General features: G+C 38.6%; 1 protein-coding gene across 2 annotated transcripts in view; it reads left to right on the forward strand.

Annotated features, from left to right (window-relative positions):
• CNIH3 (cornichon family AMPA receptor auxiliary protein 3) overlaps positions 1-23,993 on the forward strand; it is a 53,088-nt gene that overhangs the window by 23,710 nt on the left and 5,385 nt on the right. For both annotated transcript variants that reach the window (XR_010471638.1, XM_065058589.1), the window contains exons 2-4: positions 2,049-2,117; positions 5,025-5,072; positions 23,603-23,715. Coding sequence is in view for 1 of the 2 variants with exons in the window: in XM_065058589.1 (XP_064914661.1) it covers positions 2,049-2,117; positions 5,025-5,072; positions 23,603-23,715 (230 nt within the window). In the remaining variant the exon portion in view is untranslated. The remainder of the gene's footprint in view (positions 1-2,048; positions 2,118-5,024; positions 5,073-23,602; positions 23,716-23,993) is intronic.

The raw sequence follows: 23,993 nt of genomic DNA on the forward strand, positions 1-23,993 counted from the left end.
TCATACCATGAGCTGGATATTGCACTGTCTGCCATGTGATGATTATCTCCAACTCCTGACTGCTGTTACCGACTACCAAAAGGAAGGTGCAGCACCGTCACTCTTTTTCTTTTCTTCTTTTTTTTTTCTTTTTTTTTTTTTTTTCCCTGAAGGAAATTTCAGCTCATCTCTACATTCACAACAGAAAAAAGCTGTTACCACTGTACATTATTAAAAACAGTTGTCATTCAACGCTCATAACAGGTTTTTTTTTTTTTTATTTCAAAGCTACATCTGTAAGTACCAGTGCAGTGAAACAAAGAGAATTTGAGGGAGATGTGCAGGATCCCAAAGTAAATTGGTGTTACAGCCATGAACAGGGACATCCATTCCCATTTCTGTCAGTGCTGATGTTGATACCCAATTACGAACAGAAGTGTGTGTGTCTGACTTGTGTGGTTGTTACCTTCTTAACAGCTGGCCCAGCTTGAGAATATGAAGACCTGTTCAAGAAGTATTAAATATAGAGGTGTCATAAGCCTTTTTCTTCATGATTGTACTCTGACTCTCTCACAGTTTCTGTTATTTGCTCTTTTACTTTAGTTTAAACATCCCTCACAGATCTGATTCCTAACTTGTAGAGATACTGCATCCATGGGGAGAAATGCTTCACTTATAATCATGTTTTATAGTTTCCTTTGTGGCTTATTCTGGCACTGTGACTTGTCATAGTTGAATAAATTGAATTCTGCAGAGTGCTCTTGTAAAATGCCACACTTTTGATTTTATTAATAAATGCACTTCATTGTGATGAATGCTGCATTAGAGTGGGATGTGGAGTAATGCTTAGATTTGTGGATGGTAGCTCTAGATTTTATTCTCAAGCCTCTCACCAGATTATTATATCAATCACGGGTAGGTCATTTTCAGGATTTCTGCTCCTGCATTCCATATCTGTAAAGTGAGTTTATTTTACCTGTACAGCAGGTCTGTGGTGACACCCCATTGATTACTTTTTGAAGAGTTGGGCAGCAGGCACGCTGTAACATTTCACAGAATGGTTGTTCCACTCATATGCCAGTTACCCAACAGCTGCCTTGTACTTCCATCATCTGTTTATTGAGAACAAATACTTCCCTGGGTTGTAAATTGTCTGAAAAGAAATCATTGTTTTAACATATATTAATATTGATGTGGTGTCTGTCAGAGTGAGCTTTCATTCCTCAGGTGAAGCAAGCGGAAAGAAAGGTGTTACTAGAACACAAACACAAAATAAAGAACATGCTTTGGGATTTTTGAATGAAATATGCTGAGGTGTTTTCTTTCCAAAAAACTATTATTGAGCATTATTATTTTGATGGACACTTTGATGTGCTGTCCTTTAAAAGCAGGCAGTAATTACCAGTGTGTCTGAATCTCAGTCGATAGGGGAAACTAAAAGACATGAGCAAAAGACATGTCTCCATTAATGAGGTCTGAGGTAAAGGTTCTAAAAGCTGATGGAATTTATGAAGGACATGTTTTGCTCTGGAGTAGTTTACATTTTGAGAAGTTTGCTTTATAATGAATAGAGACTTAATAACAATCAAGCTGACACTAATTCAAAATTAATAACTGAAGTACATTTAACAACTAATAAAAAGGGGCTGTTGTGTATGTGTTAAACCTGGAATAGCGTATCTGATGCGTCACAGTGTTTTAGGCAGCTAATGAGTTTTTCCTTCAAGTGTGGAGATGTGTTCGTTTGTGGAATAGTTTTATGTTGTTTTGGAAGTCTGAGAAAAATTATACCTGATATGAGGCAAGAAATCTAGAAAGCAACAATGCTGAAAAGGCTATGGATATGATTTTACATAATGACAGATTAGTGGGTTCTCGATGTTGTATGTAAGAGTATCCCATGTTTTGTTTTAACTAGTCAGTTCTCAAAGGAGCATATCGGGGAAGCTAGTTTCCCATATTTTCTCTTGAAAGGAAGGAAGGGAGGTGATGCATCTAACTAAGCCCTAAAGCAAAAATAAGCATTTGAATAACCATTTATTACAGTATTTGAAAAAACTGTTTTTCAGATAATCGCCTTTGATGAACTTCGGACAGACTTCAAGAGCCCAATAGATCAGTGCAACCCAGCCCACGCAGTGAGTACAACCAGGGGCTCGCTAAGCAGCGGCTGCTAAAGACGGAGACGCACTGAGCTGTCAGTGACAGTATGAGTGTGGAAATGGACGAAGAGTCTGTTGTGAAGTCAACTGTAATTTGGAAAATTGATTTATTGGGCCAGTTTTAGGAAGCCAGATGGCAACTCTTTGTGCTAATAACTTTCCTTTTTGCTGAAGGAGGCAGGAAAATAATTTGGAAGTTCAAAAACTGAAGGATGTATGATGAGATGCTAATGCTTTCTTTTTATCTTTTCATTCTATGGCACAAGTTTTCATTTTTGACATAATTTGCTTTCTCTGTGTTCAAGCATGAGGTGACCACCTTTTCCCACACTGTATCAATGAGTCAAAAGCTTGAAGAGATTTGATAAAAGGTGCATTCCTAGATCTCTCTGTCCCATGGCAGGGTCCTAAATTGTCCTGTGCTTTAAGAGTAAATAACACATTCTGCTGCACCTGCTCTTGAAAAGGTTAAATGTCAGCCTGGGACTGTAAAATCGGTGTTACCTAATGAATGAAAATGCAACTCATTAAATATGAAAATTCTTCTGTTAATTACCCCAGATTACAGCTTTAATTTTGCTGACTACAGTTATTACAAAAATGTATCAGATTTGTACCACCAGAACTGAGAGCTGAACTTGGCTCCCTGTCTTCTCACTAGGAATTACAGTGATTATGACAGGTGTTGAATTTGATCTCTACAGAATATCAAGTTATTGTGTTGCCCACAAATTATAACCAGATTCAGTAGCTTGTTTGCGGTACTGCTTGGACCACTGACATTAAGCATAATCTTTACATGAATCTTCAAATAAGAAGGCTTGTTTACTGTTCACCAACACATAAGCAAAGAAGAATAGAAGAAAGACATTATATGAAGAAATCCTATAAAGGGCTTCAATGGGAGTAATCTGGTTTTGAATTTACTGGAAGTAATCTGATTTTGAATTCACTTTATCTGCTTTTACTTCTCATCTTGAGAATGGCACACAAGAAATGTGTATTTATATGTACCAAATTCCAGTAATTTATTTTCTTCCTTAAACTTCTAAGATGCTCCATGGAAATAACTTCCTTTTATTTTAAAATGGTAATGGAGTTGGTCTCCAGAATTAAAAAAAAAATAGATTTAATAAACCCCTGTTTCAATCATATTAGTGATGTAATCAAAAAGTTCATTATAGAGTTTCCAGTAAAACACAGCAAAGTATTCTGTGATCAGTTGATATATTTCACTCTCTCCTATGAAACTTTCTGTGGTAACTCGAACAATACTCTCAGATTGCGTTCTTCTGCACAGTATACATGTTGATGCCTTTTATATTCACATAAAAGGAAGAATTTTAGCAGGTATTTCTTATTTTTATGTATTGGGTCAAGAGTATTTTCATTTTTCCCTATGCATAGATGCTCATGCCCATATTTCATGTATTTGGTGGGGTAGTTTTCTTTATTGCACTATAAGGATGTTTGATGTTTACTTATTTATTTTCCACAGTGTTTTCAAGGCAGAGGATAGAGCCTTTTTGACAAGAGAAGGTTGAATTAGAGAGAAATCAGAGGCAAAGACAATGGAAGTACTGAGAATTTAATTAAAATTTCCTGGTTTCCTCTGTTACCTGCAGTTCAAAGATGGACTTCCTACTTCTCCAAGGCCAGCTGCAGTTAGGCATCTGTCCTCTAAAGAGAATTAAGAGGATTATCTTTTCCTCTTCATGTACTTCCTGCTAAAGGCGAAAAAGCTTTCTGCAGCTTTACAGGCACATCCACATGTCCATTCTCATGTTTGCAAGCAGGAGTCTGAAATTTCTGAATCTCTTTTAGATCACAGATACCACAGAGAGGCGCAATGTTTGTCTGGTGCCTATCAAGCTTCCACCATCTCTCCAAAATTACTATTTAAAAAAAAAAATGGCTGAAACTTGGGGACAGGAAAAGAGACGTTTCTTTGGAGAACAGAATCAGAACTCAAACTTGGAGCAAATGTAAAACATTTGAAAAGCAAAAAGCTTAGGGAGAGTTGGCTTCTCACATTGGTATGTTACATTACTTGTTTAAAAAAGGTCATTATTCAGAACATTTTTTTTCCATGTCTAAATGAAAAGTATTACCGGGTAGTCTTCTGAGGACAACAAAACCACTCTGCCTTCTGCATTGGAACCAGCAGTAGAATCTTTCACAGTAACTCTAGTGGTGGGGTTATGCGGAGTTAAATCTGATTTTTCTAGTGATTTTTCTCATTATGAGCTAAAGAAAATTTGTCTTGGACTTCTTTCTGTGAATCAAGCTTAGAGCATCTTTTTAGTCACAGTGCTTGATTAGAGTGACTTCCAGTATTTATGAATGCATCATTTTTTTAACACATAATTTCTAGGACATTTCAGATATTCTTCACTAATGGGTTAAATTGTAATATCACATATTGCCTGGGCATACTCTTAGTGACAGAGGAAGAGCTCCCATACCTGCCGTGCAGTTGTTTTTTCCATTCAGAATTACCTTCAATCCAGAGGTTGGGTACCTGAAAATGCGCAGACAAGTCACTGTGGTATAGATTGGCACCATTGCATAGAGCCACAAATGCTGACTTAAAAATGCTGACTTCTACCACAACTAGGCCCAAGGCTAACACAGGCTGGAATCCCCAGTTTATAGTGTTACACCCAGTAAAATTGAAAAAATAACTTATTGGGACTTTGAAATGGGTCAATCATTTGGCTCGCAACCAGTAGGTAAGAAGTGAATACTATTGTTTCAGATTAATAATGTGTGTTGCTTCCCTGCAGACATTAATTTTGATCTTGACCCATTGTAATTGTAATACAGTGTCTTAATTCATAACACCAGTTAATCTTTCACCTTTTCCCCACTTTTTCTTGACAGAGAGAGCGGCTGAGAAATATTGAGCGCATTTGCTTCCTCCTGCGAAAGGTGAGCATAAACTAGCCTAGGATTTGTGGAGTTTATGAGAACTAAAGCCATCAAGTGGTCATCTGCATTTGTTTGATCTATATCATCTATATCATCTCTTTGAATGATCCTCACCCTCCATGGATGAAAGGCTAAGTTCTACTGCAGAAGTGAAAGTCATGATGACCTTGTATGGAATGAGTAAGACAAACTAAAAAAGTTAACATAATGGAGGATTTCTGGATAAAAACTGAAACTTCAGAGCATCTGCCCATTCATTTTGGAACATGCTTTTCAAAGGGAGTGAATCATCCTGCAGTTACAGCTTGAGGTGCTTATAGCTCTATAAACCAATGATATTGTTGTAGTGCAGGCTTTAGAAATACCTTTTTTATTTTAATAGTGGCTTACTATTTGATAAACTAAACATTTTATTAGCTACGTATTTAATGTGTATGTTTTTTAATTGGCTGAATAGAGAAGTTGATATAGCATTTATTTTAACTTGACCCAAGAAGGATGCTGAGTGCCTCAGTTTCTGAGGGTTTTGAAGGAGCTGATAAAATGCAGGGTTGAGTTACTCATCTGTACCCTGAAAGAGAGTTTTCAGAAACACTAATTGTTCTCTGGGTTCTGTCCCATTGAAGTTAAAATAATCATAGTTCCAAACTATTTTATTCTATATATTCAAGCTCCTATAAATTGCCTTCAGCAGACTAGTAATGGAGCTACCTAAATTATTCAGCACTTTTGCTTAAAAAGTTTAAAACTGAAGTGTGGACTGCTGACTGCATCCTAATCAAGCTAACAGCTAGATTCAGATATGGTTTTATGAAAGTGTGACTGTTTAGGAGCCACATTTAGGTGCTTATTTCACCTATTTATGACACTAGGGAGGTGAAATAAGAGAAAATGCCTATCACCAATAGCTTTCCATTTTTATCAAGCAGGCAGCCAGCCAGTTTCAAGCTGTGTCCCAGTTTCTTTAATGTAAAGCAACTAGTGAGTGGTAATGTATTAATATATGTGAGCCCCATGGGAATGCCTAGCCTGCATCAGTGCTTAATTTTTATTGAGCCTCAGCCCCACTGTATACAGCAAAATGAAGCATTTTGGCTAATTAGACTCTGTATTCATAAGGGATTGGCTTGCTTCTGGTTCACTTAAACAGTTTGTTAATGCAGCCTCTTCTTCAAAGTTCTTTGGGGAAATGTTTGTTTTAATTGGAAGATTATAGGCAAGAAGAGGAAGGTGGAATAACTACAAAGATTTGTAGTCTTCAAATCTGACAATTTCTAAAAATAGCTTCAGTTTATATAGTATAAAGGATTCACTGTTGGCAAAAATTCTGGAAAAAACAGTGAAGAATTGAGTGCCAGCTATAGAGATACAGGAAAATAGCAGTTAGGATGCTTTCAGCAAGCACTAAATATATCCCCCATTATAACATCGTGAGGCTTTAGGTCTGTTTCTCTTTCTATGAAACACAACTTATCTGTTTTCCCATGTCTTGAAGTCCAAAATATTTGGAGAAGATTATTAACAAACTATAACCAGGTATGTGTTATGTCACCAGGTATAATATAACTTATTTACGTTTTCCAAAATATAGTGGAGGATGTAATCCTTCTGCATCCAGGCACTTTCTGATGTTTGGCTTGGGGAAATTTTTTCTATATCATTAAAACGAAGAGGAATAATGTGAAGCAGGTATATATGGTGCCAGTGCATGTGCATGTAGGTCCGTGCCTTTGTGGTGCTGTAGAACTGGATTAGCCTAAGTTTTCTGTTTACTGGAAAATGATTGATTATGTCTAAAGAAGCTATGAACTTTGTATAGCCATGGTCAAATCTCTTCCATCCTGAACTAAAGGACAGGAAGGGCGTATTTTCTGAAGCTAGAAGAAAACAAGGTTATCTCAGGATGCAGATATGTAATTTCATTTAGCAGTGTATTTTGGGGGATTTATAGTATATATATGTGTGTGCATTCATTCGTGTGCTCGGTAAACTGGTGAATATGCCATTGTGTGGCCACGGATGTGTCAAGCGTTACATGATTCACATAGGACATACACTAATATTGGCGAATGCTGTGGAGTCTGTGCTTCCTTTTGATAAGTTACCTTTGTTTCTATAAGGATAGGTTTCTGTCACACAGAATCACAGAATGGTTGGAGTTGGAAGGGACCTCTGGAGATCATTCAGTCCAACCCACCTGCTAAAGCAGGTTCACCCAGAGCAGATCACACAGGGAGGTGTCCAGGCAGATCTTGAATGTCTCCAGAGGAGACTCCACAGCCTCTCTGGGCAGCCTGTTCCAGGGCTCTGGCACCCTCAAAGTAAGAAGTTTCTCCTCATTCAGATGGAACCTTCTATGCTTCAGCCTGTGCCCATTGTCCTTCATCCTATCATTCATCACCACTGAAAGGAGTCTGGTCCCATCCTCTTGACACCCAACCTTGAGATATTTATAAACATTGACGAGATCTCTCAGGCTTTTCTTCTCCAGTCTGAACAGACCAAGCTTGCTCAGTCTCTTTTCATAGGAAAGGTGCTCTAGGCCCCTCATCATCTTTGTAGCCCACCGCTGGACTCCCTTCAGTAATTCCTTATCCTTCTTGATCTGGGGAGCCCAGAACTGGACACAGTACTGCAGTTGCAGCCTTACCAGGGCAGAGTAGAAGGGGAAGATAACCTCCCTTGACCTGCTGGTCACACTCTTCTTAATGCACCCCAGGATACCATTTGCCTTCTTGGCCTACAAGGGCACATTGTTGACTCATTGTCAACATGTTGTTGATCGGAACTCGCAAGTCCTTCTCTGCGGTGCTGCTTTCCAGCGGGTCTGCCCCTAACCTGTACTGGGGCCTGGGGTTATTCCTCCCCAGGTGCAGGACCCTACACTTGCTCTTATTAAACTTTATCAGGTTCTTCTCTGCACGGTCCTCCAGCCTGTCCAGGTCTCACTGAATGGCAGCACAGCCTTCTGGTGTGTCAGCCCTTCCTCCCAGTTTGGTATCATCTGCAAACTTGCTGAGGGTGCACTCAGTCTCTTCATCCAGGTCATTGATGAACAGGTTGAACAGGACTGGACCTAACACTGGCCCCTGGAGAACCCCACTAACTATGGACCTCCAACCAGACCCTGCACTGTTGATCACAACCCTCTGAGCTCTGCCATCAACCAGACACACACACAACCAATTGTGAACGAGTTGCCTTGCACTAGTAGAAGCAGTACAAGGTACTGCAGGACAGACTTCTGGGCTCGTTAGTCCTGCTGAGGAGTGGGATGGGTGAGGTATGCCATATAGGCTTACCATGATTTTTGCGATTAAATATTGTGGTGGGTTTATTAAAGTATATTTGGTTAATGATGACAGCAACATTATATAATTGTAATTGCAGTTGTATTTGAAGAAATCCACGTGATTGATTTCTGTGTATATACTTATTTTTAGCACTAAGGACAATCAGGAATTTCCTAGATTAAAACACTATTTCATTAATCAACCACTGTAATATTATTACTTTACCTTTGAGGAAATGTAAATTGTGATTAGGTTATGAGTCATAATTTTTGAATTAATCTTAGAAATCCTTACCAAGTAGGAGAGTTGATTGAACTCACTTCCTGCTCTGTGAATGTATTTCAGACTGCAGTTTGTTCGTGCCAAACAGTGTTGAACAATATAGGTAAATTTTGTCAACTTTATTTTTAAGCTAAAGTAAGATTGATTTATGAACAGCAAAACTGGAAATGGAATTCACCTGGGAGGGAGGGAATTGAGGTAGATAAAAGACAGACTTTTCTTCATTTTCCTACTGTCGTGGAGCACTTTGATTAAGTTAGGCATGAAATTCATAAAACTGCAAGTGGAAGAAAATATTGTACCAGAGCTCAATCCTTTCTCTTGATTTTATTTGTTTGGGGTTTTTTTTGCAAGTCCTGAAGGGATGATTGGAAGAGAGCAAATTCAGCAAGAAATCTAACCGCAGGCAAGGTAACATTAATATCAAAGATGTTCCAGATGAACTTGAACTGTCTTGAAAAATACAAACAAATATGCAGACAAAAACCCTGCAGGGACAACTTTTGAATAACCAAACTTAACCAGTTCAACACTCCAGTACGAGTGGTAGCAACAGCAGATTGTAAATCAGAAGCTGGGGTGTTTAAAAAAAATAAAACACGACCTGTTCACCTAATCTTTTTTGAAGCAAGTTTTAATGTTTTAGTTAGGAGGCTGATGGTTGCCAATGCTTGGGATGTTTTAGGACTTCTGTTGCTGTGGTTTCCAGTGGAGCTGGATCTGTGGTAGCAGTGATGGAAATTTATTCTGTACTCAATAGTTCTGGTGTTTACCACATTCAATTCTGTTTTTTCTGCTCTGCAAAAATAAAATACATCTATCTTTTAAATTTATATTCCATAGTATATACCCTAATACACATCACAGTTATGTTTTAATGTATTTACAGATTTTGGTAAATAACCAAAACCAATGTTCCCTTAAATAGCAGTTATAGAAGACAATCCATTCAGACTGAGATACGTAAATAAAATGTAAAACCTAGTAAGCTTAATACATAATTCCAGACACCTGAGTGTCTCCATCCAATTTTGTTTTGGTATGCTTCTGTGTTTAAATGTTCTGTAAAAAACCCCACCAAAATTACTTGTGTGTATGAAAGTAGTTCATATCCGTGAGTAATGAATCGTAAGCTTCAAGGGCTGTGGGTTAACACCACAGATTCAATTGTGGATGGAGTATTCCAAGAGTCACAGAATGGAATGTTACACAGGTTTGATTTAGCAACAATTTAGGATTTATTAAGGTAGATCACAAGTTTAATATATGATTTCTAATAATGCTTAATCAACAGCTGATTAACAAAATTATTTAAAACAATTCAGTGGGATTTCTGGATATTAAAACAACAACTCGATTACAGATTTGATGATACCAAGGGTCACACTGTACATATAAAAGAGACAGTTATATCACTTACATATAGACACAGAGATATATGATTAAAAGCTTACATACAAATCTATAAACACACACATACTTGCGCACATTAATCCATGGATATTTGAATATATTCACACACACAAACCTATGGCTTTTTGTGCATATGTGTGTGGAATATATGTGGAGGTATACCTATTAAATTTCTGTTTCAATTTAAGCAAATTGCTCACTTTAATGCATCATCATTTCTGAATGGGTGATTTGTTGAAACTCACGAAGTCCATTCTCAGTTGTGGCTTTGTGGCATCAGTTCATCATGAGATGTCTCTGAGGGACATCCCACCTCAGAGGGAGATGCTGAGTCACATCCACTGTGACCCAGGAGAGCTCAGAGGGCCTCACTTTAGAATCACTTTTTGTAGGGTCATGAGGTTGTTGACTTTAGCCAGTATTTTTCCATTGCAGCCACTCTTAAGATGAGGTAATATTCTGACAGCATCCAGAGCTCTCTAGATCGTATCGTTCTGGTACCATTTTGTTCAGGCTGAGTCCCAGGTAGCACCTGTACCGAACTGTCAAAAGTGACTGGTGATTGCTACCTTTCCCAGGCAGAAAGGGGGTCTATTCCCATACAGCAGGAGTTCCAAGAGTATGAAGGGTTGTGCCTTCGTGTCTTGGCTCACCACACTTGTGCCTCAAGTTTTCCCACCTTCACTGCAGTTACACAATGGGGAATTGTTCTCAGCAGAGCTACGAGAACATGGGAGGTGCCTCAGTGCTCCATCTCACTGCATTCACACAATTGGAATTGTTTTCCCCAAACTGTGCCTGACTGCCCTGGTAACCAGGCAGTGGAGTGACCCAGGAGAGCAGAGGGGTTGCAACCACCACACCAAGGGAGGTATGATCCTGTGTCTGTGTCATGCCTGTTTGTCGGTGTTGAATGCACATACTCAAAGCTTGGAAAAAACTCATGGTATATTTTTGCTTAATAGCAAACGAAAACAGTATTTTCTGAGTATGAAGGTGGCTCTACTTTATGTGTAAATAAATATTATGGGAAGTCAGCATTGTTAAAAAGTAGCCCCATCTTTCCTTGTTTATCCTTATTCATCTGACAGTTTCCTTCCTGCATGTTTTGGATGAAGGAGACTGACCAATATGCGCTAGAGTAACTACCAGATGAAATAGTTTTATACTTGGACCTTATTAGATTCCAGACCTTCCCCTACCAGTAGCTCCTGCCATTCTCTGCATGTAGCAGCTACAGTGGACATATCCTTTTGGAGAGTGTCAGGTGTCACAGTAGCTGATTTCACAGACCGTTCACATTTGAGGGTTATTATGATGATAATTTCCTTCTGTTGTTCTGCCTCATAGTCACTGGAGAGCCTGAGATAATGTGTTGGATTTTAAGTGTGTGTTTCTTGATATGTCAGTTGATTGCTTTGTCATGGATTTAGGGATTTATAGATGCATGACATTCTTTTAGTCAGTCTGCAGGCTGATAGTCATTAGCAGAGTACTTCTGTAAGCCTATAGCATAGTTCATTAAAAAGCTTAATGTAATGTTATATAAGCAAATTTAGCAAATGTGGTGTATAATCACAAGGAATTTTTAAACTGGTGCATATCCATCCATATGTAAGAAGGAATCATTCTTCCTGGAGTTGAAAAATCTCATAGGCAGAAACTGTAGCAATAAGAAAATGAGTTTGTTGTAGAACTGGGAACAGCAGTAATAGTCTTACTTTTTGCAGTGCTATATATATTTTTACAACCTCAGTAAAGATGTTTTAATTCCTCATTAAGTTAGACTTGACAGAAAATGTTGCAGCATAGCCATACTAGAGGGATAAGTCTGCAAGGTAAATACATACCAGATTCGTGGTATGCATTATATTCAGCACCTCCTAACCAGCAGTCAACAGTTTGTCTTTGAAGTTTAGGTGCTTGTGTTATCTGAGAGGAAAGCAGAATTTTTAGTCTAGTCAAAAGGTATTTTTGGACTGTGGAACAGCAGTGATATTCCACCTTGCAGGACAAAGAGGGTGATGTATCCACAGTTCTGATAAAATGCTCTTGTCACAAAGATGAAAAGGGAACAAAAAACGGCACCATGTGACATTTTTCCCTCTAACAGCGATTGTTACAATGAGGGAGCACATGAGCTTTGTCCTCTCTCATTAGAGACCAAAGGGTTCATAGTTGTTACTGTTTTCTGAGCACACGTTGTATTTCTTGATATATCTAATGCTCTCTCTTTTCATACCTCCTGAGTTTTGAATAATCATCTGGGCAGCAGGAATTCTATCAGGAGACCTTTCCTACCAAGTGACTAGGAGCAAAAACCCTAATCAAAAGACAATGTGGATAACTTCTGAAGAATTAATATAGAACTATGTAGATAGAAAACATACTGCAGGTACCCAGGTAGTTATTCAAAACTCTTCCTCCTTGTGACCCAATGCAGTACAGAAGCTTGTACCGAAGCAGACATTGCTGTGTAGAAATTGATTTAAGTAAATATTGTGTATTTTAAAAAATATTTTTATAATCTCAAATGATTTTTTTTCCAATGTTTGCACTACATTTCAGTGTCTCAAAACAGAGTTGGTTTATATCAAGAAGCTTTCTGAATGTCCCTGGATTTAGCAAGTGTTTGACTTCAAGTTTGATGTTCATGCTTATCATTCATCTCTAAGATTGAACTACAGCAAAAACAGCTGTAAAAGGCTTCTGTGGGCACTCTTGGTCTCTCCTTGTCATTGAGAACTTGGAGCAATTTCTGTTTATTGCTCTGAGGTAAGAAATCTGTTGATATTCAAGCATAAACCGATGTGAAATAGGCCTGGACTTAGATTTGGATTTTAAGTTCTTATACTTTGGAAACCACTTAGATAAAAACTGTGTAATGCTTTGTTGGTGTGGTTATGACTAAATAGGCCTGAATTTGTGTAAAAATTCCCAGTGAAACTCAGAAGAAACCACAAAGATCAAACACTGAGTACAATGAGGGGAAGTAATACAAGTTTTTGATTAGACAATTCAGCTCACGACTTTGTAGCAGTTCACTTGAGCTGCTAAGGCTTTACTCTGTGTAAAATTGTTTCCTTCCCTTTGTGTCTGGCTGTTACTGGGAGAGAACTGTGTCATGAAGGAAGGTGGCTGGCACTTATTTCCAAGAATTCGGGGTGCCTTTTGATCAGATTGCAGTTTTACCTCTAGTTTTATCAAGGTCTGAGCTTTCTATTAACTGGCCTGATAGACAATAAGAATATGAAACAGTTGTTCAGTAATCCTTTTTTTTTCTTAGAGGTTTAAACGTAAGATCGGTTATTTGGATTATGGTGATATTCTGAATTAACATTATCATATGAAAAATCTTCACATTTTAAAGGTGTCTTCAGTAAATTCAAATGGATGGTTTTAGGATGTTCTATTTGTCTTCTTTCTGGAAGAAAATATAATACAGGAGCAAATCTGATTTTATTGTGATTAGTTGTGTATTCTGCTGTCCTATGTTTGGCCACTGATTGAATTTTGCATTCTTTTTTTATTTCCTTAGTTGGATGCTTTGATCTTTTAAAGGTCCTATTGTGCTTCAGCCTGAGATTCCTTTCAGCAAGACTTGGCTCTCCTTTTCTATTATATTAGTGTTGGTGTTATTGCAGTGCTTCCAGACTCAGGTAAAGAATAAAACCTTATTGTGCCAGGTGCTACAGAAAACAAACAAACAAACAAAAACAACAACAAAAAAAACGTGGTAAGAAATATGAAGAGCATTTGTTTACACTCACAAGACATGTATGTGACAGGAAAGGAAAGGCTGTGCAGCTGATCTGATGATGGAAATCTAGTTTGCAGAGAGCTACTTAGTTTTCTTATTAGCAAGCATAGTTTGAATCTCTTAGTTTTAGTTGAAGTTAAAATGTTTGTTGTTTGGAGAGGTCTTGATGGATCATTGAGTTAATAACTGCATGTAGTCTTTTATCTCTGCAGCAGCGGTTCAAATCCAGCCCGGTCTGGAATCAGACTCAGACTACCGTAGTCCAATTTATGACTGTTGGGAGTAAAATGTTGTATGCTTAGTCTTGTGATACTTGTTCTACAGCATTACTAATAAACATAGACAATATGATGAGATAGATCTCATCGACATTGTAGTGAGTATGAGCTACACCCCCCTGCTAGACATACGCACACATAATTAGCTCCTAAGCTGCCGCAGAAGAAATTCTAGAGTTTGCATGCAGGCACTGGAATAAAGGATATTGCTCCTTCTAAAGTGCTAATTAGATCTGTAGATTTTGTAGGATGTAAGCTTGCCATGCTGTGTGGATTCTGTGGGTTACGATTTGGACTGTCAATACAATATCTTGCATAAAACTAATTTAATATAAGTCCCCTGTTAGTGTGTGTGAGAGACATGTAACTGGTGTGGTTTTCACTACTTATTTGAAAGATACTGCTAAACTGGTATTAGATGATAAAGCCAACTTTCTTCTGGCCTTCAGAATGTCTCTAACAAAGTATTTTTATATTAGCAACGAGTAACCTTTTACACTCTAAGGATGAAATTTGAAGTTAGCTAAAAATGTATCAGTATACAACTTTTAGTTTATGGAAATCATGACTTATGTCTGAGTTATTTTTAGACAGCTTTCGTACAGCATCTCTTGTTAGTCAAAAGAGGCATGACATATATTTAAAATCTGCTCTTCATATAAATAGTGGGGCTGTCCTTAAGTTGCACAAATGAAAGAAAGAGGAAAGTAGCTCGACAGAGAAAGTGGGGATATAGGAAAAACAAGTAAAATATTTTTAACTGAACTATTTTAGACTTTCACCACCTCTATATTAGTTTGTTTTCTGCAGCTTGCCTTAAAGAGGATGAAGTTCACATGTTGGTAGTGATTCACACTTGATAGAGGTTTTGTTTGCATCTGGAAACATGAGGGACATCAGGATTTTTCCTGAATCTTCCAATGAGTTTGCAGTATAGACAAAACTTAGGCCTTCAGTACCTTGGTTTCTCAAGCACCTTTTCCTCTTTTGTAGTCTGATAGGAAATTTGCTACAGGTAATCGAAAAGCTTCTCTCCTTTCCTCTCTTAAGCCTTCTCTGCCTAGTCTCTTGTTATATTTATCATCTATGAAGTGTAGAATGGGATAAAATGGGTGTGTGCCCTATTCACTCAGTCTCCAGGGCACCCACATAATTTTAATTTCATCATAAAGAGTGGAAATTGGCACTGTAGCTGCTTTGCAGAACTGTAAGTAGAATTGGGACCAAAGAGCTGGCAGTATTTGTACTTTGTGTCCAAATAATCCCATAAATGTTGCTTGACTAGAGATAGTGTGTCTCTTGTCACACTTTTTATTTTATTGTAAATATATCAGATTCATATTTACTAGATAGGTATTGCTATTGCAATAAAAGTATCGAACATAATCCCTTTTGTCCTTTCCTTGTATACAGTACCCTATCTGGAAAGAAAGTCCTTAAGATAGGACTAAAGAACATAGAGAAAGTCTAGTATTTCTGGCAGGCAATTAATTCACTACCGATGTGCATTTGTTATGTGTATTGTACCAGCACTATATTTAGCCAAATTCACAAGTTCCTGAAATCAGCACTTTTCAAAAGTTAGAACATAACAATTGTTATTTTTAGCAATCATTACCTAAGGATGTCTGTGTGCTTACTTAAGGATAATTAAAAGATGTATCCTGCTATGCCTGCACAGGTGTTCAATGCAGGAGTAGATCGTAAGGGGAAAAGTTACAAAACCAGTGCAGGAGAGAAGAATTCAAACCTGTGATTCAGTCACAGCTTGGTCCTTACCCCCTTGTTACTCCAGGGAGAAAGGACGATTTGCCAGTCTGATGCCTGATGGAAACCGAAATATCTTTTGAAGGGAGATATATATGGGTCTTCATAATATTATTAGTCATGAAACTATTCCAAGTTAACCAACTGCATTTTGCTATTAATTTCATATTTTAAATGTTTATTCAATAATGAGAGTGGCAAACAAACTATTACCCTGTAATAGACGACCTCTTGCCTCACAATTCAGCTTCGTCCAGTATTATTCTGGAGGATATGTAAATGTATGTCCTTACAGTGCCAGAACATCACAAGTAAAAGCAGAATAAGGCTGAAGAAGGAGCAAAAATGTATTTGAGTAACTGTTGCCTGTAACATACCCGTGAGAGCAGCGTACTTCTCAGCTGCTTGGGGTAATGTAATTTATGCATCTGTTCCTCAGCACTATGTTGAAGATACTGGCAAAATTTGACTTGCTAATGGACTGTATTTGCTCTGATTTGATATGCAATAAAGTAAATATTTACATTTTAATAAAACTAAAGAAACTGGGGTTAAATCAAACATCACTGTTGTGTTTAACAGAATGTTCATTGTGGATTTAAGTCAGTATCAGGCCCCATAAAGCCACTATGCAATTACAAAGAGCAATGTAATGCCTAAAAATAGAGTGCAATGATTTTACATCATACCTGCTATATGGATGACAATTGCTTCTGCTGGGAGTGAAATGTCCTCCCTTGCATTTAGATGCTGACGTTTTCAATAAAGCTGTTAGAATAGCAGGGCAGGGTTTGTCTGCGCTGTACCAAATCTGCTCCGGCAGACTGACAATCTTCACATGCCAGATACAGAAAAAGCCCTTTAGTGCACACTTAGTTTTCAGCATTTATGAAACCGTCAGTCTTGGGCAGACCCCCGGGAGAAGGCCCGAGGGCCCTTCCTGTGCCGTGCAGATGGCTGAACTTAATTTTAATGATCACTGAGATTTCTGCATTCACAGACCTGCCTGGGAAATGAGGGGCTGGTTTTTGAGATCCTAACGAACAGCTGTGGTACTAATTGTCATTCTCCCCAGTTTTGGGAGAGCAAACAAAGACGGCATGAGCTCTTGGAATAACCCAGCTGCGGGGTGTCCTGGCTGGTTGTGTCTGAAACACAATAGTGAGGTAGGGCAAGAAAGTGTCTGTTCCGTGTCAGTGTTGGGAAAATGAGAGAAGTTCACGCTCCAGGGTTCCTAACCCAGCTTCTGTTACCGGTTCTGAATTAAAGTTAAAAAAAGAAAGGTTGTGAAGGTATCTCCTGATCCCCGCTGAGTGGAAAAGAACAGCTAGCAGAGGAGATACACTTGTAAGATCACAGCACATCTGCCTTAATGACATGCCTTCCAAGGACGGGGCACTTTTTGAATTGTGGTGGTGCTGTGCAAGCCTTATAGTGGAAAAGCCTTTTTTAAAATATGTTTCGTAACCTCTTTACCTGTTGGCTTTTATGACCTCCCATACTGTCTGCAATATAGGAATATTTATAGATATTCTTGACTAATGTCCCATGAAGACCCAATCTTCCTCTGTCACTCTTGTTCAAGTTATTATTTATATTATGACAAAGCTTAAATATTCTAGTCATAAACTATCTCCAGTGGAATCTGTAGATTTTAAATATCCCCATGTTGCAGAAGGCAAAAATGAGACAATGAGAAGTGAAATTATAGGCCTAAATATAGGCATGTTTAGTAGCTGAAATGGAAAGAACATCCAGAAATCCTGTATTTTAATATGAGACCTGGTACTGTGTTACAGATGGATACAGAATGCTTTGTGAGAATGATAATTATGTTCTTTGTGTTCTTCATATCATTGTCTGGTATTTGTGCTGTGGAGTGACTTATGTTCACATCCACTTGATACCATTTAAAGAAACTCCAATAGTACATTAGAATAATGAAATTTCCTTTACAAAGCATCAGCTTTGTGCTGCTTCACTTTATTGTTGTGATCCAGAAAGGTGGAGGGGTGAACACACGGATGTTATATCCTTTCTTTTGTTTCTGCTCTGCATTTGGTCCATAACATAGAATCTTGCATGTGTGTACCATTCCTCTCAGATAAAATGTATAGCTGTTTATGTGAACTTAGTAGGTTCAGTTGCAGGTTGTTCTTTTGATGATCTGGAATCCATTTTCCAGCCATTTTCTTTTGAGCTAGTTGCATACATCTGCATAGCAAATTGCAAAATATTTCTGTTGGTTTGCGTAACACGGTTTTGTATTACTTAGGATGTTTTGGTGATAGGTTTGTTATAACCATTTTAACTACACAAATGACTTTCTAAGTGATTGCTATAAGCAGCTTCAGAACAGAGCCTGTAGAGACACAAACAAGTGTGGATTTTAACAGGAGAACTGAAAGAAATAGAAACTGAAAATCTCGACTGAAAAACCTTAGTATATTTATTGTTATAGCATTGTATTAGGCTCTAGGGCAGTGTTTCAGAGGAGGTTTTGGAAGTCTAGTGACTCAAATAGTGTAAAGTAAATTAGAAAGATTCACTAGAAAATATAAGTCGGAAGCCTTCCTATATTTTGGCAGTAAATTTGAAGTGTTTCATGTGTTTGATCAATGGAAGCGGTATATTTAAAACTGTTGAAAATGTTAGCATGTATGGTCTGTGTATTTAAGTTATACAGAGTTGTCCCTTCTTCTTTGGTTTGTGCAACAGCAGAAGCAAACAGATAAGATTGTGTTCTGTTTCAATGTACACACATTGCACATATGTGCATCATCTGGGCTAATGTACATGCTATTGCTATTTTCCTGTGTTTCTGCTTGGCTTTTTTTTTTTTTTTCATTTGCTTGGACTACATTTCTGACTTTTGTAGTCTATGTTGTTCAATTAGCAGAATTTCAGAGTCATTAAATAATCATCTCCCTTTGGTTTCTCAACGTCTTTAATTCAGCAGCTGGCACTCCTCAGTAACCCAGGTGAGCTCTGGCAGACACTGTTAAGAATCCTTTTAAAGTGTAATTAAAATAACTCTTGTGTTCTGAAAAACTTGGGTACATTTCTGTCCTGTCTTTTACTGCTACCTATGAAGAAAAATTATACATTTCAGCTTTAGCATGGGATATGGTGGAAAAAAGCAGCAAAGTGAGCACCATAGTGGCAAGCTGCAGCTGTCTTTTAGTGGAAGTAGGTGCGGCAGCATTAACCACTGCGGTAAAGCTGTGTGCACTTAGATCAGGCCTAATTTGGGACCCTGAAGTGATTTAGCGTATGTGTGGTGCATTCAGTTTCTTGTCATAGAATTGTAGAATGTCCTGAGTTGGAAGGGACCCACAAGGATCATCGAGTCCAACTCCTGTCCCTGCATATGACAACCCCACAGTTCACACCATGTGTCTGAGGGTGTTGTCCAGTCTCTTCTTGAACACTGTCAGGCTTGGGGCTGTGACACCTCCCTGGGGAGCCTGTTCCAGTGCTCCAGCACCCTCTGGATAAAGAACCTTTTCCTGATGTCCAATCTAAACCTCTCCTGGCACATCTTTGTGCCATTCCCTTGGGTCCTGTCATTGCTCACCAGAGAGAAGAGATCAGCACCTGCCCCTCCTCCTCCCCTTGTGGGGAAGCTGCAGCCACCATGAGGTCTCCTCTGTCTCCTCTTCTCCAGGATGAACAAACCAAGTGACTTTAGCCGCTCCTCATATGGCTTCCCCTCCAAACCCTTCACTGACTTTGTAGCCCTCTTCTGGACACTCCCCAGTAGCTTTATATCCTTTTTATACTATGGCATCCAGACCTGCACACAGAGCTCCAGGTGAGGCCACACCCGTGCAGAGCAGAGCAGGACAATCACCTCCCTGCTTGGCTGGCAATGCTGTGCTTGGTGCACCCTAGAACATGGTTGCTCTCTTGGCTGCCAGGGCACACTGTTGGCTCATGTTTGACCAGAACCCCCAGATCCCTCTTCATGGAGCTGCTCCCCAGCATCTCGATCTCCAGTCTGTATGTACAGCCAGGGTTGCAGTGTCCTAAGTGCAAAATCCAGCACTTGCCCTTGTGTTGCCTTGTGTGTTTGTAAGGTGAACAACTTTTTACATAAAGGAGGTTCAACCTCCACTTCAGTGTTTTTCCTGCCATAGGTGGGAGGAGAAGGCAGGCATTAGGAAGGGAACTGGTCTTGGCCACTGTCAGTGTAATGAAGACTTTCAGGAATCCTGGGAAGGGAAGAGTGTGTAATGGTTGGCAATTTCTGGGTATGGTGTGAAATCTGTGGTTACAGTGTGGAGTCTTTGACATGCACAGTTGGAAACTGATGTCAACTCAGAGTCTTTTTGGGGAATAAACAGCAATTCTGTGAGAATTACTATTATTGTGTAGCACTCAGGTGTACTAGTCCTAAGCAAAGTGCTGGACAGAAGCATGAGGTCTTGGCGTTTCAGTGGCTTAACCAGGAAAACAGTTTGATTCACTTATTAGAGCTGATTTTCTAAGCAGGAGGATATAATAGCACTGAAAAAGGGAGATTCCTATTTCTGCTGCAATATCTTCCCAGCTTTGTTTTCTGTGAGGTATTTTGTGCCCTGTTCAGTGGCGAGACAAACTGTAAGAGTTGTTCCATGTAAAAATGATATAATGTTCTGTAAAAGCAAAATTACATTTGAGAAGGAGGTATCCATAAGTAATAAACAGAATAAGGCAGAAAAGTACTGACAGAAAAAAAGATGGGTTTATCTTTTGTATAAGAACAACAGAATATATTTAGGAAATAGGGAACAGAATAAAATTATTTAGGACTGAGCTTCCCGAGAGATGCCCTTCTGCAGTTGCAATCTATGGAGGTCTTTGTATCCCTATAAGCACAAAAAAAGCTGCTGACTGGTGCTTAGCTTCAGTGCTTGTTTTCCCATGCTTTAGTTCAGTCAAACCTACATGTCTTCATACAGCAAATCTTCCCTTATTTTCTTTGGTATTAGATGGGAGGAATCTATCTACATGCGCATGTATGTATGTACTACTTTGTATGAGTATGTACTGAATGTTTATGGTGAGAAGGTAATGATAGGAGCATGATAGCTACCTAAAATTTTTACATTTTAAATGCAAATGATTGATTGTGTATATTTGCTAATATGGATATTATATATATGTATCAGAGCAAAATTTTAAAAGGTATGGTAGTTTCTTTCCCTTGGTTATGTTATATCAAAATATGTTTCTGATTAGCAGCATTTTGATCTAGAAGCTGACTTCCTTTTCAGTCTTTCCTTGGGTTTTCTACTGGTAAATGTCAGTCAGCAAAATTTCTGGTGATAAATTTGCTATGCCATTTGTTAGCTTGAAACTCAAAGTGACCAAGTTCCAGCCCTTAAGATTTGTATTGCTTTGCCAGTTTCTCCTTCAAGTCTTTGTTCCATAACCATCTCAAGACTTCATTTTGAACTGCATGAGAAAGCAGAAGTCATTATCTGAATCAGGGTGTTCCTGGTTCAAAATAGAAGTATACTGTTTATATCCTAACAAGTTTACCATCTGATGGATGCATATGCTTTTCCAGAAATGAAGTAAAGACCATGGTTTAGTTCCTCTCACACAGCTCTCTGTTCCACAGAAGTTGCTATTGCAGTTGAGTACGTCAGCAGGAACAACAAGGATTGACTGTTACTTGTTTCTCAACCAGCTTTCTTCTCCCCAGGAGCCGAATCCCATGTTTTGCTCGAGTTGATTGAAAGTTTCCATTGGTTTCAGAGGACATTGTGTCCAAGTGCAGGATGATTCTTACAGCCAAGAACTGAGGCAGCATTACTTTTAAGTTATTCAGCTGTTGAGTTTACTTTTCCTCACAAGCCTTGCTGTTAGTGCCTTTCTACACTTCATGCTTTCGAAGCTCTCAGCTACTTTTAGATTTGGTCTCTTAGGTAAATCGCCTGAATATAAACTGTAATTGGCTTTGCAAGCTGGGCTCTGTTTGCTTCTTTGCATGAATTTCCTTCAGAAACTGTGATCATCACTGATCCTTTATTTATTTATGTCCACAGGAAAATATCACTCCAAGAAAAGGGTGTAAGAGACATAAATGACCTATTTGTTGTTCTGTCAAAAGCATAGGTAGATTTAATTTACACCCAAACCTGTGACTGGAAAGTGAGTTTGTTTCTGAGAGTCCACTGCTTCCTTTGTTTCCTTCCTAACTTCACAGCAGATTTTTTTGTTGTTGTTTTTTAAGCTCTGCATCAATTTTCACCGTGGGTTTCCCCCCTGTTATTACCAGCCAGCCCACTGATCAGGCACCAGGGCTGTGTTATTGCTAAGTTTGTGGATTCTGTTGGAATCAGAAATCAAATAGGTGATAATGAATGTGTTTAAGTTTTGTGATGTTTAGTAGGTAGATGTACATCATGAAGGCCTTTCTTGTTAGCAATTTGTTATGAAGATGAATCATTCTTTGGGGAAAGGTTATAGTCATGTTGTAAGTCAGATTCTAAAAATAAAATCCAGCAGTGGTAAATAAGTACCATCTGGAATCTGAGCTATGTAATTGTATCATGATTTGTCACCACATAAGATAAACTTTTGAGAATGTTTAAGTTGAAGGTGTAGACACAGAGAGATCCAAATGTGTTAACTACTTCAAGAAAAAAATAGATTCCATGTGAGCTGGAAAGACTTCCAGAACCAAGAAGATGGAATTCATTGCAACACAGCTGCATTGTGGGCATTGGGAGTAGCTGTGTGGTAGGTTTTATGTTGTTTTTAAAAATAGGGCTCTCTCTAATTATTTGATAGATGAAAATGAACTTATATCAAAAGGATCCCCTCAAATGCTTTCTGTGATTTGACTTTGGTTGATATAGCTCCAAGATGCAGTGAGGGATGCAGGTGAACTTGGGGGGGCATTTTCTACCTTTGAGAAGTATGTACTGCTGAAAATAAATCTATTCTATGTCTTGAATGAAGAAAATAAATAGAGATTTCTGATAAAAGGCATTGCAAGAAAACAGGAGAAGAAAACCTGCCAAGAAATGGGAAAGCAGTGAAAAAAGCAAAACGCCTTTAGAAATAACTGCTCTGAATCAACATCACACAAATTTCTGCTTCTGCCAGCTGCCCACTCACTTTCTCTTTTAATAGAAAGAATCTGAAACAAGAAGTGTGGGGAGCCATGGATTTGCTAAGGAAGTGAGTTTCCTGTTTTTGTGGGCTTTGTCTCACAACGTTGACTTAGTAATGGAGTTGATCTCTTTAGGGTGTATGTAACGTAGCAAAATGGTAGAAGCAGCCTTATGTTTTTCCAAGTTTGCTCCTCCAATATAGAAGTGAAGCTTTAGTAATAGCTTTATTACTTCCTTTCCAAGTGCATCAGGAATGTCACTTTGTTCTTTAAGAAGTCTTCTACAGACATTCGTTTATTCTCACAATGCTTCTGTGAGGGAGGTGGTAATATAATCTACATTCTGTAGACAGAAATCTGCAGCACCAGCTAAGACAGTAAGTGATCTGTCCTGTGCCTCTCAGCAAGCACCTGGAGTACAGCCGTGGCTAGAACCTGGCCAAATTTGGCACTGCATCTTGTGCTCATTGCTCATAGCCAGGCCGTCTGTCAGCTGAGACATGTCTAAGGAGAGACACAGACACCCAGGAGACTTGCAGAGGTGGTTTCTTTTCTGCAAAATTGCTTAGGTGACTAAAATCTAAGAGGCTTTTCACTGACATCTGTTATTTCTGTTCCTTTCTTTTTAGCTGGTGTTGCCGGAGTACTCTATCCATAGTCTTTTCTGCATAATGTTTTTGTGTGCTCAGGAGTGGCTCACACTGGGGTTAAATGTTCCTTTGCTTTTTTATCACTTCTGGAGGTAAGTCTGTCTTTTATATGCTGACTGCTTATTAGCCTTATTTGCCAACTCAGCACACAGGCAGATTGTATGAAGTGCGGTGATAGGAGTCTGGCTGAATATCTTTTGCCTATACACTTTTGCTATAAGCAGCTGAAACTTACATTTCCAGGAGGTAAAAGAAAAAAAGGGAGGGGGAATTTTTAGTGAGTACTTAGAACAGGTAAAGAAAACACACAGTAATATAAATGTGGCTTCCATTTACTGACTTAGATAAATATTCCAAAAGGTATCAGGAT

This window comes from Columba livia, chromosome 3 (assembly GCF_036013475.1).
Source record: "Columba livia isolate bColLiv1 breed racing homer chromosome 3, bColLiv1.pat.W.v2, whole genome shotgun sequence".
NCBI classification, from domain to species: Eukaryota; Metazoa; Chordata; class Aves; order Columbiformes; family Columbidae; genus Columba; species Columba livia.